Source organism: Coregonus clupeaformis, chromosome 13, assembly GCF_020615455.1.
Source record: "Coregonus clupeaformis isolate EN_2021a chromosome 13, ASM2061545v1, whole genome shotgun sequence".
NCBI lineage: Eukaryota > Metazoa > Chordata > Actinopteri > Salmoniformes > Salmonidae > Coregonus > Coregonus clupeaformis.
In genome coordinates this window covers 3,403,338-3,422,487 of record NC_059204.1, presented here as the reverse complement: position 1 = coordinate 3,422,487, position 19,150 = coordinate 3,403,338, and the positions used below count along the sequence as shown (strand labels likewise).

General features: G+C 42.0%; 2 protein-coding genes across 3 annotated transcripts in view; both read left to right on the top strand.

Moving 5' to 3' along the window:
- Positions 1–3,626, top strand: tlcd5b (TLC domain containing 5b). The gene is made up of 3 exons (XM_045224538.1): positions 1–312; positions 738–935; positions 1,072–3,626. The coding sequence occupies exons 2-3, from the start codon at positions 746–748 to the stop codon at positions 1,602–1,604; spliced, it is 723 nt and encodes a 240-aa protein (XP_045080473.1). The 5' UTR covers positions 1–312; positions 738–745; the 3' UTR covers positions 1,605–3,626.
- A 357-nt stretch (positions 3,627–3,983) lies between these two features.
- Positions 3,984–19,150, top strand: part of arhgef12b (Rho guanine nucleotide exchange factor (GEF) 12b) — a 129,021-nt gene continuing 113,854 nt past the window's right edge. For both annotated transcript variants that reach the window (XM_045224129.1, XM_045224127.1), the window contains exon 1: positions 3,984–5,083. In XM_045224129.1, the coding sequence (XP_045080064.1) occupies positions 5,052–5,083 (32 nt within the window). In that variant the 5' untranslated portion in view covers positions 3,984–5,051. The remainder of the gene's footprint in view (positions 5,084–19,150) is intronic.

Below are 19,150 nucleotides of genomic sequence, written 5' to 3'. Positions count from 1 at the left end.
CTACAGCCAGGGTAGCTGGAGGGAATCGACTAATCTCATAAGAGGCTAAAGCTGCTTGAGAACCAGGGGGAAGGGATGTAGACTAGCTAGGGGACTAATTTATTGTAGTAAGCTTGCATGACATTTTATTGCAGTGAAAAAGTTAACATGCGCTCCATTTAAAATGTGCCAGGCCTTTTTGGAATGACTTTCAAAGCAGATCTGAAAGGTCATAGCAACACCAATGGAGGCTGAAGATTGCGGACATTTGTTGGAGTTGATATTTCAGATCTGGATTCCAGGTTAGGATGCATCTGGAGAGTAGAAGATAAGGTATGTAGGCTATAGTTGTATACTAGCATTTTGGCTATGATCTTATTGATTATTACTAGCCTATTATTATGGCTACTAGGCCAATGTATTACATTGTTTTGTTGTTTGACCGTGTTCTTAAAATAGCCTAGGTTTTGGACCAAATAATTGTGACATAAGGTACATATTTTGAAATGTCATAGCATAAGCATTGAAATAATAAGCCTGTTCTTTGATTACAATTGACACCTTGTAGCCCTAGCTACTTAACAAAATGTAACAATTACTTTAAATATTAACACAAATGTTTTTTTATGTGATATGAATATTATGTAGCTTAGGCTATTGGGGGATAAAGCTAGAGTATAGATTATACTAGTGTATGCCTAGATATTGCATTGTCTCTGTTTGACATAGCAATGTTGACTCTGGTTTCCCCTGTTCAGCGACAACAATGCTACTTTTGGAGGTGTGCTGCTGCCTGATTGGCTGGATTTCACTCTACTTTGCATTCTGTTACCTGAATGGCCGGCGGGGTAAGGAGTGGAACTGCAGGCTGGTGACACTGACACATGGGATCCTCATAGTATGTCTTACTGCATACATTAGCTTCATCGATGGGCCCTGGCCTTTAACACATGCAGGTGAGGTTTGGATTTGTGTTACTGCAAAGCATGCAAGTGTATTATGTTTAGCTTTATTTCAGTATACATGGCAACTATTTGAATTGCAGTATGAGATTGACCTTGACTGACTGACCTTGTCCATTTGTGACCTCAGGTACAGAGAACACCCCGCTCCAGATCCTGGCCCTGGTGGTTAGTCTGGCCTATTTTCTATTCGACTTCGGCTGGTGCATCTGCGTCCGCACCGAGGGCCTCGTCATGCTGGCCCACCACACCATGAGCATCGCAGGCATCCTGTTGGCGCTGGGCCTGGGCAAGTCGGCAGTGGAGACATGCGCCGTGATTTTCGGCAGCGAGATCACCAACCCCTTGCTGCAGGCCCGCTGGTTCCTCCGGCAGGTGGGCCGCTACGACAGCCTGTGGGGGGACGCGGTGGACCTGCTCTTCATCCTGCTCTTTGCCCTGGTGCGTGTAGGCGTGGGTGGCATGATGCTCTACTGTGAGCTCACTTCCCCCCGGCCCAGCCTCATCATGAAGGGAGGGGGCCTGGCCATGTACACACTGGCCTGGGTCTTCATGGTGGACATTGCCAAGTTTGCCTGCAAGAAAACCAGGACAAAGTATAAGAGGTGGCATGAGATGTGCAAGTTGGGAGAGGTGAATGGACACACAGGGAAGACTGAGTGAAGACTGAGGTGACTGAGGTGGAGGTATTTAATCTGAGACACATCGGGCGACCGTCAGCTGCAGTCCTGGCATTGTGTTCCAGGGATCACCTGCTGGGTGGTTGTGAGCGGTGGGCATCTTACCAGGTTCAATATGTAAAATCTGGGATGGACGTCTGAGATAGTTTCACACCCTTGAGCCAATCAGAGCCTTAGGGCTCTTTCCCCCCGCGAAAACAGAAGTGAAATGCAAATAAGCTGATGTAGCCTGGGCAGTATGTTCCAATGCATATTTAACTACCAAATGTTTTTCAAATATTTTGCCAGTCAGTAGCAGTCTCCCTGGTGTGTATCAGCTTTTACCCTTGGTGGCTGAACTCCAGCAGAAGTTGGATGCTGCTCTGGGATATGAAAAATGTATGCACTCACTAACTGTAAGTCGCTCTGGATAAGAGCGTCTGCTAAATGACTAAAATGTAAATGTAAAATGATATTGCGTCCGTCCACTTACTGATGCTGATCTGATGAGTTTGATGTCTGATGAACAATTGATCAACATTTGTACAAATGCAGCTCTACCTCATTTTGATTTTAATTGTGGATCTCCCTCACAGGGAGTGTTTGCCATCAGTGTTTGATGTCGGTGGCACTGAAAAGGTTTGAATACAAACTCTAGCACATGTATTTTTATTGCAATCTCATAGGAATGCTAAAAGAAGGGAAAATCTAGTATACCTCAATGCAGTTAGTTAATACCTTGTCAATGTTTTTTAGTTTTGCACATTAAATATTGCACATTTCAAACAATTTCTAATTTAAACTGACAAACAAATCATGCTATTATCAGACTTGGTATACAAAATGGTTTTAGGGACCATCTTGTTGTGCTTGAACTAGATGTTTGTGTGTGCAGCTTAAAGATAAAAAGTTGATCCTTGCATCACAGTTTACATGGAATGTTACTGATTGTTCAGTAACCTTTCAAAACTAAGCTAATGTCTAAGATTCAAGCTAATGCCTAAGAATAAACAATGAATGAATATGTTAACATGTAGCTATCTGAGATAACAGAGGGATGACTTTAATATGAATATTATTATTAGTTAACACTATAATTATGGTACATCTTTGGTAAATTAATAACATTTTTTATGTTAGTATACCCTGCTCAAAAAGTTATTTGTAGCAGTTGCTTTTGACTACTTTCTATCATGCACTAACTTAAATACACAGAAAAAACTAAGGCAATTAGAATTCTCTGTCCTATAGTACTTCCTTCATGTGCTGTATGGTCCATTTACTGCGATTGCTACTATTTTTTAATTGGTGCTGCAATACATTATATGTCCTCTGGATGACAGTATACTCTAATGTTATGTTTCCAAAAGCGTCATGAAAAAGTCTGACCCCAAGATTGAAATTGCACTGAGGGTAATTCGTCTACACTACATTAGGCCCCTACCTATCAGTGTCAGATGATGCAAGTGAAGTGGTCAAGTGTTCATTCCCTGAATACTGTTATTGTTTTTCTGCAGCAAACATTTCCTATATCAAACACAATGATTTACGGAATCTCTTTTTGTACAGATGATTCTATTGATCATGATATTTGGAGGTATCAATGGAGGTATTAGGCCTATATTGGCGTCAAAACCTACTATAACCAATTGCATTTAGAGCCACTTTGATGCACCACTTTGTGGTTGTTTTATGACTAAATAATTAAGACTGCAACATCCAATAACTAATCCTGATTGATTATATTTTGTGATGAGATAATTGATTTTAATATAGTATGTTATGCAGCTGGGTAAAGTGAATTAAGCAGGTAGGCAGGCCTAGGCTATACCATGACTAATTACCCAGTGCTTAGATTGTCCATGCTATGGGCTAAAGATGTGGATGTGATATATTACCAGACATAACATCCTCTGCTCATGGATAAAGGAGACAAAGGAGGGAATACCATGAGGTTTTTTTCAGTGTATAGAATGCACCACAAAACAGACTGTCATGAAGAATGTATGATACTATAAATGGTTAACTGAAAGGATGTTTGGCTCAAATTATGGCTGTAGCCTATAGAGCTTCAGACTTGAGTCATTTAGGCCTAATACTTATATAGCCTATAAATATATAGGGTATCTAGCCAATATAATATAATACTTGTAGCTAAAGCTACATGGTGTGCTCTGATGAGTAATCATGATAGAGCTCAAAGTTGATAGAACACAAAGTTGATAGCTGAATAAATATTTATTTCAATAAATTGGCCATCTACTGGTCTGTCTTTTAGCATTTTCTTTAATGAAGAGGAGCTGTAGAATCATGACAATCCCATTTGCTGGCCAGCCAAACTAGCTGCTGACAGCGTTTTGAAAGTTCAATTCCGAAAATGTACTCCGTCGTTTTGGTTCCAATGCATGTAATTCCATGAAAAGTAGTCAAATAGGAACTAGGCTACAGAAAACGGATTTTGTCGAGATCCGTGTGTTGCTTTCAAAAGTTGCAGTTACGAATGCTGTGTCGGGACAGAGGAAAGGAGATTTTTTTCCCCCTTTTGGGGGTGGGGGTGGGAAAGCATTTCCTTTTTCCATCCGCACTACAGTACAGTAAAGAACGAGAGGCCTGTGCGAAAGTGAGGATCAATCATGTAAATTAACAGGGGATTTGGAAAACCTTTAGAACGCGGCGAGGATCACTTTCATTGTTGTCAAAGTTGAGGGAATTCTTCGGGGCATGAAGGACCAAATTCGTCTGGGATAACATAAGGGGCGAATCGGGAATGTTACCATGAAAACATTTCGGAAGGAAAAATAAGGGACCACTTCGAGAGAAGCCAAGCTTCATTTGAGAGAACTTAATGAAAGGAAAACTATGACCAGGAGTCTTCTAGGCGATCAAGTACGAGTCTTGTCAAGAGATTGATTAAAGGAGTAACTTTGTGGAGTGCTATTTCACATGGAAACAAATAGGTAGCCAGTTTGCTAATATTTTCCCGGTGGTCCATTGACAAAGACGATTGCTGACAGTGGCAGGCGATGCCCAGGCTACAATGTGTTCGCATTTAATGTTTCTTCTGAAGATATTGAGAGGTTAACGTTTTATTTTCTCGGAACATTTCACCATACTCAGAGTTATCAATGAAACTGCGTTATTTCATGCACGCCCCCGCAATGGTTTTAAAGAAGAATATGTTTACAGTCACCTCTGATTTCTCGCTTTGGCCACATTTTTTACATCAATAGCTAAAAAAAAAAAAACGAATTCAAGTATACACTGTGGAATAGCCCATATTTTCTTATTTTAATGGATTAAAATAATTTTCATCGTTGTGGAACTCTCTTGGACGGACATTGGAAAAAGCCAAGACGTAGTCATTCTCCAAAATACAGAGGTTGTCATTTTGGTAAAAATGCTAGTTGGATAAAATAGCCTACGTCGGGGAAAAACACATAACGGAAGCCCAATGAGCGGCACACAGTCAACACTCCCTGACAGGTAAATAATATCTAATAACCACGATACATGAATGGTAGCTCAACTCCTATACGGTTTTTCAATCAATGTTATTTCACCTTTGCAGTTGCATTTGTCCCTCCTTTCCCAAGGCTATGTATTGGTATTTTAATGTGGCCAGCAGTATATTGTCATGTAGCCTAGCTATGCACATAACCTGACATGGCCAGAGCACATTTTCAGGCCAGAGGTACTACAAAGCAGGATCAACGAGTTAGCCAGCTAACTTTGATAAATAAAAAACGATTGATTTTCTGGTTAATTAAGAAAGCTAAACTTAGATATTTGTTTTTGGTTGTTGAATCAATTAGACCATGTCCATTTCATGCTTACCTTCTTCAAAAATAAATAGTTATTTCAGAATGTTCTGGGAAGCTAGCTGGCTAAATCATAGCCCATTCATTGACGCTAACTACCTTTAGCACCTATTGCCAGATGGGAGAGGGGTTTTGTTAAGAGCCCTGACGCTTGCTCTAAACTCTAACACCCATACCTTGCTGTACAGTTTTGGAAACATAAGGAAAATATCTTTCATATCAGCGAGAAATAATTTCCCCCAAAAATAAGGTTAAATTACTACACACCTTTTATAGGGTTAGTGTTCCCACACTGCCATATTTCCATGTTACAGCGCAAGTTAATGGATAACAGACGGAAAACAGAGTCTACTACCTGTACTAATTGGCTATCTGCGTCTCCCCGAACACATGTGTGTAAACAGAAGATGGACGCCACAAACATGTTGTCACTGAAAAATACTGCAACTGTGTTAAAACAGTCTACAGTAAATTTATATTTTGCATTTGTGAAATTATTTTGATGTGATATGAAAGTAGAGGGCTTTATATTTCTAGAACCCTACCGCAATTGAGAATTGATTCACGTTTAGATGGAGTATTTGGCTGTTTTGGCTGCGAGAGACAATTTGCCTCTAAACAGAACATGTAAGGTCCTTGGACTATAAGGAGTGACGTTAGTCTCCTTTAGTCCATTATTGGGCTAGCTAAGTAATTGATCTTGCTTTGTAGTTTACTCATCAGGGGACCAAATCGTTTGTTGTTTGTTATCAAACCCCTCTTTTCCCCTTTCTAATGTGATTAGATTAGTCTGATTTGCTCCATAAGTAATACGATATACTCTGTGTGGGGCATCTCCCCTCTGAAACATCTCCTATTCAGGTATCGCTGCCTTAGCACCAGGAACATCATAGCATGTCTTGTTAATCCTAGAAATGTCATATACCAAAGAGGATATGGGTATTCTATGTGCTGTCTCCCAGTGAAAGTGGATAGCAAAGCACAGGGATTTGAGTGGTGACAGTAGCCTGTGCAATGGATGAAGAGGTATGCCTTTGCCTTTGTATAACCAGGAATCTGTGCCCTACCCAGTTTGGTGTGGGTGTGTAAAGATTGCAATGTAGTACCACTGGTTTCACAGGGACTTAAACCTGACTTTGGGAGGTTGGGAACCAGTTGAGTTCACCATGTTGAGTCTTGTACTGGAGTGCATTAAACATTAAGTCACCTGTTTATTGAGAAGGGGGAGGGGTGAGGACATTAACAGGTGCTACTGTGGCAAGAGCTCAACACAACCTAAAAAATTAAAATGTTTTATTGTCACATACACCGGATAGGTGCAGTCAAATGTGTTGTTTTACAGGGTCAGCCATTGTAGTATGGCGCCCTTGGAGCAAGTTAGGGTTAAGTGCTTTGGTCAAGGGTACATCGACAGATTTTTCACCTTGTCGGCTCGGGTACTCGAACAAGCAACCTTTCGGTTACTGACCCAATGCTCTAACTGCTAGGCTACCTGCTAGCCAATACAATACAGAAACAACAATACAGAAACTACACTCTAGCATGTGGAATAAAGAGTCATGCAGCTCTGTCCAATATATTCCTATTTGAAACATGAAAAGTCTGCCCCCATCGAATAAACCCACCAAGATATCTGGACAACAAAACATGCTCTGGGAGAGTAGACAGCCATGCCTCCTTTGCTTTTGACATCATATTTGTGTTGTGAAAAGGGATTTTGGAATGAAATGGAGTCCTCTTGAACCCTAAATCATTTGGATTTTTCAGAACTGTTGTACATTTTTTCCGTTGGTGCCAGTCTCGAGTGCTTCGGCTGGCCTTCCTTTCATTGCACTTTACTGGCCTAAATGTCAGGGAATGGAAAATACATTTCTTTCAGCAGTTTTGTTTCCAGCACATTCACAGTACTTCATGTATTTGTACCGTCTTGACACTCCAGTGTCTCTGCACTCTTCTAAGGAAAGACAAAAGCTAAAAGCACTCATGATTGGCCTCAAAAGTCAAATAGTATTTTGATGTCTTTAACCTCTATAATCTGTATACAGATAACAGGGTTAAGCTATTATCTTTTTGCACAGTTGTTGTGCAACCACTGCCTTCTTCACATTGTTATGCTTGCATCTGATGTTTTTCTATCACCAAGCCAACCGTATTTTTATTTCCAGGACTGTATCTTCTGGTTTCATGATCATGTCATGCGGCTTTCCAGAGGTTAAGGTACTCAGGGTTGCAAAACTATCGGAATGTTCAGTAATTAAAAGGTAATCTATAGCAATCTATGGTAACTTTGGTAAATAATACTTCAATAACTAAAAAAAATATATTCATATATAATATTCATTTTGTGCCTATATTGTCCGTGAGTTCCCAGTAGATAGACCATATGGTTCAAGAGGAAATAGACAAATTAATCTAAAAAGCATATAATCAACAATGGCATTCTTCTATTTACATTTTTCACAACTGCCACCAGTTTGACGCCAAAACATTTACAACAAATACATATTGACATAGTAAAATAAATAAAAGTGTGTAAAAATAAATATAAATGATATTTAATGCTGAAACCCTCATATTAAACACCAATGGTATTCCCTAAGTTGATGGTTTATATTTAGGATAATGTTTTACAGCTTTGTCATTACATTTTGTATTTTAAAATCATCTTATTTTATATATTTTACATGTGATAAGGCCTGTAGTGGAGCAGGTTGAGAGCTTCAAGTTCCTTGGTGTCCACATCACCAACAAACTAACATGGTCCAAGCACACCAAGACTGTCGTGAAGAGGGCACAACAAAACCTATTCCCCCTCAGGAGACTGAAAAGATTTGGCATGGGTCCTCAGGTCCTCAAAAGGTTCTACAACTGCACCATCGAGAGCATCCTGACTGGTTGCATCACTGCCTGGTATGGCAACTGCTCGACCTCCGACCGCAAGGCACTACAGAGGGTAGTGCGTACGGCCCAGTACATCACTGGGGCCAAACTTCCTGCCATCCAGGACCTCTATACCAGGCGGTGTCAGAGGATGGCCCTAAAAATTGTCAAAGACTCCAGCCACCCTAGTCATAGACTGTTCTCTCTGCTTTCGCACGGAAAGCGGTACCGGAGCACCAAGTCTAGGTCCAAGAGAATTCTAAACAGCTTCTACCCCCAAACCACAAGACTCCTGAACATCTAATCAAATGGCTACCCAGACTATTGCATTGCCCCCCCCCCCCAGCTTTTGGTCAAGAAGTCTTTAAGATTTGAATGTCTATTTCAGACTGTGACATCCATAACGGAGGGTGTAACATCCGTAACGGTAGTTTTTCCTCTCTAAAGTAATAATGGGAATGAGAATATTTTCAAAATGATCATTTTCGTGTTCAACCAAGCCTTTCCTTCAAAATGGCTATCCATGTTTTGACCTAAGACAAACTCAGAATTTTGCTAATATGTTCAGTCTTCTCAAAAAGCTTGTCCATTTCATGTAACATCCATAACCCCCTTATTTGCTTTATTTAGCCAACATGCCAATATTTAGACTGCTTTTTTGGATATACACTCCCCCAAAAGGTTTGTTCATTCTGTGAGACAAGTTGTGATTTTGCTTGCAAATGTAACATCCATAACGCTGGAATCGGCCATATGCATTGACCTTTACTAGAGGAATATTATCAACATTCTAAACGATCCAACCATGCCCCCTACAAAATGCTGGCTGTGGGTTATGCACATTTTCAGTGGTTTGCCAAAAGCCCTTTGTGTTGGCAGTGGCTCCAGTATATCCTACCTCTGGTGCCCACCTGCATAAAGGCATGCTAGTGGGTGGAGTTCCTTCACAGTGCCCAAGTAGATTCGTTCCTCCTCCTCCCAGCACAACCCTGCAGTAAGCAGGGACTCTTGCAGGCTCCCAGGAAAACATGCACTACCCAGGGCCGGATACAGCCATGAGCTGATAGGCCAAGCCAGGAAGCAGGGTCATCATGATCATCATCTCCTCTGTATGCTTAGCCCATCGCCTCTGCTCAAGGAGGAGCACCAGCACAGTGGAGCAGCAGCACTCTGGCTTTGTAGGAGTCCCTCTCTCTTATTGTGAAGTGTTTACTTCTTTGGGCCTCTTTTGGTTGTCCTCCTAGACTGCTATTTCTCCAGAGGGTCTACAACAGAAGGAACATGAGCGTTTTATTCCCATTTCATTTTGGTTGAAAGCAGGTTAGTGTAGGTTAGTGAAGATTCAAATATGGTTTCGGACAGCAATTCAACTGAATTTCCCACACCCTGTACGCAACGCACTGTCTTATTTTAAGTCTAGAGATACTCACTGTATTTGACAGACTGATCTTTTAATGAAGATATTGATCACACTAACACAGACCAAATGGATGGCCCTTTGTCAGTTGAATATCGGAGCACTATTGACATGTATAGTTTGTTTCATTGCCAGAAAACCTCTTATGGTTATATGTCCATGACTGACTGCCACAGAGGGCCAGGTTGTTCAGGGCCTGTTGGAAGTATCATGCTTGAATGACTGATGAAGGCTGGGACATGCGACTGGCTCTCTTTGCTCTTTGTCACACAGTTTAGCTGATCTGGGTATTTTATTTTCCCCCCACCCTCACTCACGGGAAGTGGTGACATCACTGATAAACAATGTCTGTCAGCCCGGCCAGGCCACCATCCCTTCTTGACAGAGCCGCTGGCCAGAGCGGTGCAGAATGGGAATGAGTGGAGCCTCCCTGTCATTCTAGGCCCTTGACAAATTACAGCATCAAGGGCCTTGTGTGTGTTTTAGCAGAGGTTCTGTTACAATGTTTTGACTATGTTAGAACATGTTCGGTTCTGTTACAATGTTTTGACTATGTTAGAACATGTTCGGTTCTGTGACAGTGTTATGACTATGTTAGAACATGTTCGTTCTGAATGTAATTTAGTCATGTCTACTCTTCTTATTTCATGCAAAGTTCCTGTTGAGTTGAATTGACCAGTTATGTTTATCTCACTCTTATGAGTAATGTTCACTGTTTAGGTCATATGAATGACTGTCTAGGGATACCAATATCTTAACATCTGTAGTATATTCCTACACATGGAGGAAGTCAGACAGATGTAGTGTTTACACAAGATGAAATATGTCAACACAGTGACCAATAATACCCCACAATTAAGTGGTAATTTTAGCTGATTATATGGAAATCAAATACAGTAGCGGTGCATGGGTAGAATCACTTGGGAAGCCCCCCCAACCTATGTTGTGATAATTGGACCACTAAACAACTATTGATCTAGAACCACAGAGAGTTACCGCAAGTCGCAAAGAAAACAGGAGCTGCCTCCACTATTCCAGCACCATTTCAACTTCAACATTTCAACATCATCAAATCACCTCTGCTTAGTCTAATACAGTGACAACTAAATGATACCAAAAACAATTTAGTCCAATCAACGTAAGCTAAATATGATGTGGCTGTCCATGGTTCTGATTTCTGTGTGTGCGTGCGCGTTCGTGCAAGTAGAAAAACATTTTGACTCACTCTACTTGTAGAGAAACACCAATGCCATCCTCCTCTCTTTCATGTTGACGAAACGGTCTATCACTCTGTCATACAGTACACACTTTTATTTTGTTGTCCTAGGCTACCTGGCTAAAATGCTTGCTCGCTAGCCTAACTTCCATTCATGTGCAACATTAGCTAGTTAGCATTAGCCTTCTACATCTAGCTACATATTGAACTTCCATCCTCTCAGGCCAGGGGCACAACAATGTATGAATTAATGGTTGGATCAGAATCGCCGTTATAATAATTGGCCAGTACAGAGAATTAAGTAAAACCACAAGTCCAAATCCCTATCTCCATCCATGGCTAATTTAGGAAAGGGCCAATTTTAGCTAGCTGGCTAGCTAGCCACCGGAGGACAACAACACAACGAGATGCAACAATTCAAGTTTTTCTGTCAATGACGTATGCTCTCAATGGGATTTGATAGGAGTGACGCCAAATCCAAGCTGGTTTCCCTTGACACTTTTTTTAGGTTCACAGTTGAGCTCGCTCAGTTTAGCTCAACTCTGATGGGCTTGCTTTCAATCCTACGGGCGGCAACAATGTCATACTCGTTCAGACCAGACAGCATCAGATAGATGGCCTACATGTAGAGACAGAGGGGCGCTGTTTCGCTCACTCGGATGCTTTCTCCTGTGATATACATTCAGCCTCTTGCGAATTTAAGGAAAATTATCAAACACAGAGACGGAAAATACATTATTTAATGGAGAAAAAAAGAAATATATATATATATATATATATATATATTGGTCCATTTTGGGGGGAAGCTTGGCTTCCCTTGGCTTCCCTTGGCATCCATGAATACACACCACTCATCAAATAAGTGATACAGGAAGTTTATTACAAATGGGCATCTGAAATGTAGCCTATCACACACACAAAGTTTTGCCATTGATGGTTTATTAGACCCATATCCATCCTGCCCTGCCTTTCAAAAGTTTTTGAAAGCCAAGTTAACAAACAGATCACCGACCATTTCGAATCCCACCGTACCTTCTCCGCTATGCAATCCGGTTTCCGAGCTGGTCATGGGTGCACTTCAGCCACGCTCAAGGTCCTAAACGATATTATAACCGCGATCGATAATAGACAGTACTGTGCAGCCGTTTTCATTGACCTGGCCAAGGCTTTCGACTCTGTCAACCACCGCATTCTTATTGGCAGACTAAATAGCCTTGGTTTCTCAAATGACTGCCTCACCTGGTTCACCAACTACTTCTCTGATAGAGTTCAATGTGTCAAATCGGAGGGCCTGTTGTCTGCACCTATGGCAGTCTCTATGGGGGTGCCACAGGGTTCAATTCTTGGGCCGACTCTTTTCTCTGTGTATATCAATGACGTCGCTCTTGCTGCTGGTGACTCTCAGATCCACCTCTACGCAGATGACACCATTTTGTATACATCTGGCCCTTCATTGGACACTGTGTTAACAAACCTCCAAACGAGCTTCAATGCCATACAACACTCCTTCAGTAGCCTCCAACTGCTCTTAAACACTAGTAAAACTAAATGCATGCTCTTCAACCGAACGCTGCTTGCACCCGCCCACCCGACTAGAATCACTACTCTCGACGGGTCTGACCTAGAGTATGTGGACAACTACAAATACCTAGGTGTCTGGTTAGACTGTAAACTCTCCTTCCAGACTCACATTAAGAATCTCCAATCCAAAGTTAAATCTAGAATCGGTTTCCTATTTCGCAACAAAGCCTCCTTCACTCATGCTGCCAAACATGCCCTCGTAAAACGGACTATCCTACCGATCCTTGACTTCGGCGATGTCATTTACAAAATAGCCTCCAACACTCTACTCAGCAAATTGGATGTAGTCTATCACAGTGCCATCCGTTTTGTCTCCAAAGCCCCATATACTACCCACCACTGTGACCTGTACGCTCTTGTTGGCTGGTCCTCACTACATATTCGTCGCCAAACCCACTGGCTCCAGGCCATCTATAAATCACTGCTAGGCAAATCCCCGCCTTATCTTAGCTCATTGGTCACCATAGCAACACCCACCCGTAGTATGCGCTCCAGCAGGTATATCTCACTGGTCATCCCCAAAGCCAACACCTCCTTTGGCCGCCATTCCTTCCAGTTCTCTGCTGCCAATGACTGGAACAAATTGCAAAAATCTCTGAAGCTGGAGACACTTATCTCCCTCACTAACTTTAAGCATCAGTTGTCAGAGCACCTTACCGATCACTGCACCTGTACACAGCCCATCTGAAATTAGCCCGCCCAACTACCTCATCCCTATATTGTTATTTATTTTGCTCATTTGTACCCCAGTATCTCTATTTGCACATCATCTCTTGCACATCTATCATTCCAGTGTTAATACTAATTGTAATTATTTTGCACTATGGCCTATTTATTGCCTTACCTCCATAACTTGCTACATTTGCACACACTGTATATATATTTATTTCTGTTGTATTTTTGACTTTGTTTTGTTTTACCCCATATGTAACTCTGTGTTGTTGTTTTTATCGCACTGCTTTGCTTTATCTTGGCCAGGTCGCAGTTGTAAATGAGAACTTGTTCTCAACTGGCTTACCTGGTTAAATAAAGGTTAAATAAAAAAAATAAAAAATTTAATAACCTTTTTTTTCTTCATTTCTTGACGCCAGGATGGCGAAAAGCCTTTGTCATTTTAACACCAGTCTGAAATGGAATGGGGGTAAATGTGTTTTTCTACGCCTCAAACAAAAGCTTGGGTGTCTGGTGCCATGAGGGTGGACCCTCCTTGTGCTGAGATGGTTATCAGCAGATAAGACTGTGCACAGGTGTGTATTGTCACCCTCAGTGGAGACCTGAGATTCACTTGCTGGCCCTATGAGCTAGGCCCAGGAAGGAACTTGGATAAAATCTGCCTTGTAAGTCTTTCGGGTTTTGGAGTGAAGATACTATCAGTTACCTCCAGCCGTTTAGAAAGGTGTTGTGAACAGGCGTTGTCAGGGTTACTGTAGTCTAGTTCTGGTTTACCATAACCTCTCCTAAAGTAACTGTCCAGGGCCTCCCGAGTGGCACAGCGGCCTAAGGCACTGCATCGCAGTTCTTGAGGCGTCACTACAGTCCCTGGATTTGGCCGGCTGTGATTTCCTTGTCCCAACGCGCTCTAGCGACTCCTTGTGGCGGCCGGGCCCCTGCAAGCTGACTTCGGTCACCAGCTGAACAGTGTTTCCTCCGACACATTGGTGCGGCTGGCTTCCGAGTTAATCAAGCAGTGTGTCAAGAAGCAGTGCGGCTTGGCAGGGTTTTGTTTTGGAGGACGCATGGCTCTCGACCTTCGCCTCTCCCGAGTCCGTAGGGGAGTTGCAGCGATGGGACAAGACTGTAACTACCAATTGGATATCACAAAATTGGGGAGAAAAAGGGGTAAAAGTACAAAATTATAAAAAAAAATAACTGTGCAGTGAAAATCTCACTTTTAAAAGCTCATTCTGTTAACTCATACCCAAATAATCGCCAAAGCATACATTAAATAAAAAAACACTTAAAAAACCCTACTACTTCACATGCTGATATTGACTTTGATATTATTGTGTGTAGCTACATTTGCTAGCTAGCTACCTTGCTAGCTAGCTACCTTGCTAGCTAGCTAACCAGCCAGCCCAGAGAGAAAGCATTGCTTTGTGGGGTTTGTAGTCAACTTGAGCTGCAAATGATTTCCACAACGATTTGCACATGTTGCTACCAACCTTGTTATTTTCACATATTAGTGTTATTTAACACGGTTTAACATTGTTACTCATAGGAATTAGTGGTTTGGGATGGATTACCATTTCTTGGAAGGAAAACCTATTTCACTCATATTGTAATTAATTATAGGTCATATATCATAGAAATCTTCAAACACTGGACAGTTACTTTAAGAAAGTCAAAGCTTATTAAACTAACAAGAAGAGTAGTTAAATCCAGTAGTTTTGTTGATGTGGCGTTGTGTCAATGCTTCTACAGCACCAAAACATTAAGTAGATCCCACAAAACCTTGCATGTCTTGTCAGGCTGTGAGCACCCTCAGCAGGGTCGGAAGCAACCGGAAGCATCCGGTTTTCAGGGGAAATGGAAAGAGAGCCTGTGACACGACCACCGCATTAACAAGGCGACACTCTATCTTAACTCCTCCTCCACATTTACTTGATTGGTTGAACAGTGCAGAATAGAACCCCCCCCTACATTTCTTTTCTTTTTCTCATCAGGACCAGAAAGAAACGCCTGCTACGTTAGGTTGTGAATAAAGGGGATCCCTTTTCCAACCAAGGGTCACAGTCCATTTGACTCTGAGGCGATAGTCAGAAATTGGTTCATTTGAAGCTTTGCACGATTACTAGCACTAAACTTTTCAACTGCCACTATCCTCACTAGAAAGGCCTCATTCTGTTACACGATTGAGGTCCATAAAGATAGCAGTGGTGTGCTGGCTGAGCGAAGCTCTTCAACAACACTGGCTTTACTCTGTTTGGTCAGCTGACGATCACCAGTTTTAGTCAGCATGTTTCAATGTGCTCATTGGCAGAGGTTTAGTGGGTGATCCTACAGGAAAAGCCCTGATAGCCTACATCTCACCACTACAATCACTGCTTTGCTGTATGTGCCCTTCTCATTAATGAAATCAATTTTCTTTCTATATTCAATCTTTTTTTCTGATTGTCCACACTCAGTTTTACATGTGACCCATATCAGATTTGCACATTCACATTGATGTAGCCTCTGAAGTAGCACACAGATGCAATGCTCATTTCCTGTCACTGTTTCTTTAAATTTTGGGCATATGGAGGTGGTATAAATCTGACTTCAAAAGATCAGATTCCATGTGTTACACATTAGGGAAAATATCTGATGGGTATCAGATATGCAAATAATTGTCAAAAGATCTGAATTGGGCTTGCTGTGTAAACGCAGCCTTAGACCTGTCAACTTTGACTGACATACGGACTTGCCTTGCTGGACTACACCGATCAGGCTAGCACTTACGCTGGCACACTAGCTATTTTCATTACTGTTTGTTTAATTGTACCCATTGATTCTTGATTGTACCCATTGATTCTTGAAGAACTTATAAATAACTTATAAATGCCTCATGAGCTTAGTTAAATTGTCGTACCCCATCAGAACCCTAATGTTTGTAATCAAAGTAAATGTAAACAAACACTATATAGCCTCAAAACATGGCTAAAACTACAATTTTTATATCAAGGATGGTCAGTCCTTGCATCCATAGCTCTGTATGAATTTGAGAGTGGTTACATTTCTCCAGCCCTATCCCTCAGCTTTTTACCAAAAGAGGGGTGGGGGACGCTTTGTTATTGTTTCAACTGCTGACTGACACTTTAAGGCAGGGTTCTTCAATTCCGGTCCTGGAGGGCCGAAACACTTCTGTTTTTTATTTCTACCTGGTAGTTAATTGCACTCACCTGGTGTCCCAGGTCTGAATTAGCCCCTGATTAGAAGGAGAGAATGAAAAACAGAGGTGTTTCGGCCCTCCAGGACCGGAATTGAAGAACCCTGCTTTAAGGGGACTTCAAATAAATCATAAAAATGAATATTTCTTCTGTGAACAATAATCTGTTTACCCAGACAACTAACTGAAGAATGATGCTGTTTTTTCAAGTGTCTACACGAACAGCTACAACCCTAAGTAATTATGTTCTTATGTTATTGTTTGCCCTCTGAGTAACGTGACCAGCTGTCTCTTTTCCTCTTTCTCCCTCTCTCTCTCTTTTCACCCTTCACTTTCCTCTACTTTCAGCATGTCTTGGCTTGAACTACAGACAGCTTTTTCCAGATGAGAACCACACCCAAAGGAGTCTGGGATTGAATAACCAGGTAGTCCATTTGGGCTGATTTAGGCACTGCCAAGGTCTCTTCCACATAACTCGAGCAGTATTATGCAGAGATAGACAGGCTTAAGAAGTCTCAACTTCATGGAGCTGGTTGCTTTACTTCAAGCAGAGCTAGTCAAACATGACTTTCATCGACATTCAGTTTCTTAATTTTATTCATGTCTGTTTACATTGCTGCAGTTGCTCGTCCAGTTTCCGTGTGCCTCAGATTTCCCTGACCGCAGCTGAATTTGTCCTCAAGCCAGAGGCCAGGCTTTATCCTGCCAGAGTCGAGGGAAAAATTGCAATATCTAGTTGCTGTAAGACTAAAAAAACGTTGGCTCCACGGAACAGAGAGTGACAAGATGTCATGGCTCTCTGAGCAGTGTCAACTCAGGGATTGTTGGGGTCTGTGCTGATACCTTGGCAGTGGCACAGGCCCTTCTCGACATACCTTCCAACTGCACTAAATCCCTACCAAGCAATCTCTCTCTCTCTCTCTCTCTCTCTCTCTCTCTCTCTCTCTCTCTCTCTCTCACTAACTCACTCACTCACTCACTCACTCACTCACTCACTCACTCACTCACTCACTCACTCACTCACTCATTCACACATTCACACACACACACACACACACGTTTATCTCATACAGCTCTGCCCAGCTGTTTCTACACTCTGCAGTCCAGTTGCCACGTGATGGAGCAGCAAGTCACATGGCTCTCAGGGAACATTATACTTCTGTTCTGACTTTTCATCATGTCTGTGGTATTTTGTGTGGACAGTCACGTTACTCTCTTGATGCTTTTGGTTATTGCCACTGCTTCAGAATCCAGGACATTAGCTTATTAAAGTAGAAGGGACATGGCCACAGAGTATTCAAGCTGGTTATGGTACATGGCAAAGAAAGTATAATTGCTTTCTATGCTTGATTTTGGTTCCTTTTCCGTGGAGCCTCTGAAGCAACAGCGAAATAAGCATTATCTGTATACACAATAAAAGGCATTGAATCAGTTTGCCACCTTAGTGAATGTAGCCAATGACAGAGCTAAAATCTAGCTACTTGATGTATGTTACTTTATGTAATAGGAGATATAAACTTTGTGGACCAACAACAAGCTAAAAGTCTCCAGTATTTGTGGTCAGTGGGAGCCATGGAGCTGTGTTGTGTGTGTGTGTGTGTGGGGCCTGCTTGGTGCTTAGTTCCCACAGGAAGTGGCAGAGAGAGAGAGAGACAGAGAGAGAGAGACAGAAACAGAGAGAGAGAGCGAGACAGAGAGAAAGACCCCTCTTGAAAAGGGAGGAAACGGCTCCTCTCTCTCTCTCTGTCTCTCTCTCTGTCTCTGTCTCTCTCTCTCTCTCTCTCTCACACTCTCTCTCTCTCTCTCTCTCTCTCTCTCTCTCTCTCTCTCTCTCTCTCTCTCTGTCCTCTCGCTTGGTGTGGTGTTTGTGTGTTTTGTGTGTGTGTGTGCGCGTGCATTAGTGTGTGTGCGAGAGCAGTGCAGTCCAGCACAGCTCCTCGTGCCCCACACACGTGATGGAGCGCTCAACTTTCCCAGCTGCGTCAGTCACCATGGAAACGAACAGTAAAATGCGTCCGCTTTCCCATCCTCCTCCCCACTCTTCCCTCCCTCCCTCTGCCAGCAGTGAAGAGGAAGGGAAATGACTTCCTGACAGTGACCCCCACCAGCCCACTGCTTCTCTACACTTATTGAGAATGCTCGCTATCACTGCACAGGCCACTCAGATCTAACCGACTGTTTTTGGTTCTCACCACCGACTCCATTCACATATATTTTACCTTGTTCTTATTGTATGTGGGTCCAGTTGTTTTCCTCTAACAGAAAGTTGTCCCATTCTGTTGTCTGTACCTTAATTTATCACAGGCTAGATCCATTAGGTGCTTTATGCACACTGTAGAACTTCGGTCCAACATTTAATGGACTACAACTTTTGACGCTAAATGAATCCTTCATAAACTCCATAAAGGCCTATATAGATGTTTCAGAAATAATTCATAACTACATTACATGCTATATAGTGTGTGACAAAAGTGTTATGTCACATTTGGCAAAGCACAAGATGCAATTACATTTTATATCACAATTACAGTATGGAGCTATTGTGTTTTTTCTAAAACCATAATCTATCTTCATAGCCATACGATAACCTTCAACTGGTTTTACATGAGCAATTGGTCATTCTAAAGATGCAAGTGGTCTTTTTCTTGAAGCATAACCAAACATATGCATGGTATCCATCACTAGCAACACAGCACTCTGTCCTTTGATATTGTTGTTTTCAATAGCTTGATTTCATAGCAGCTACAACAGAAATGCTGATTACCTTTTTCCT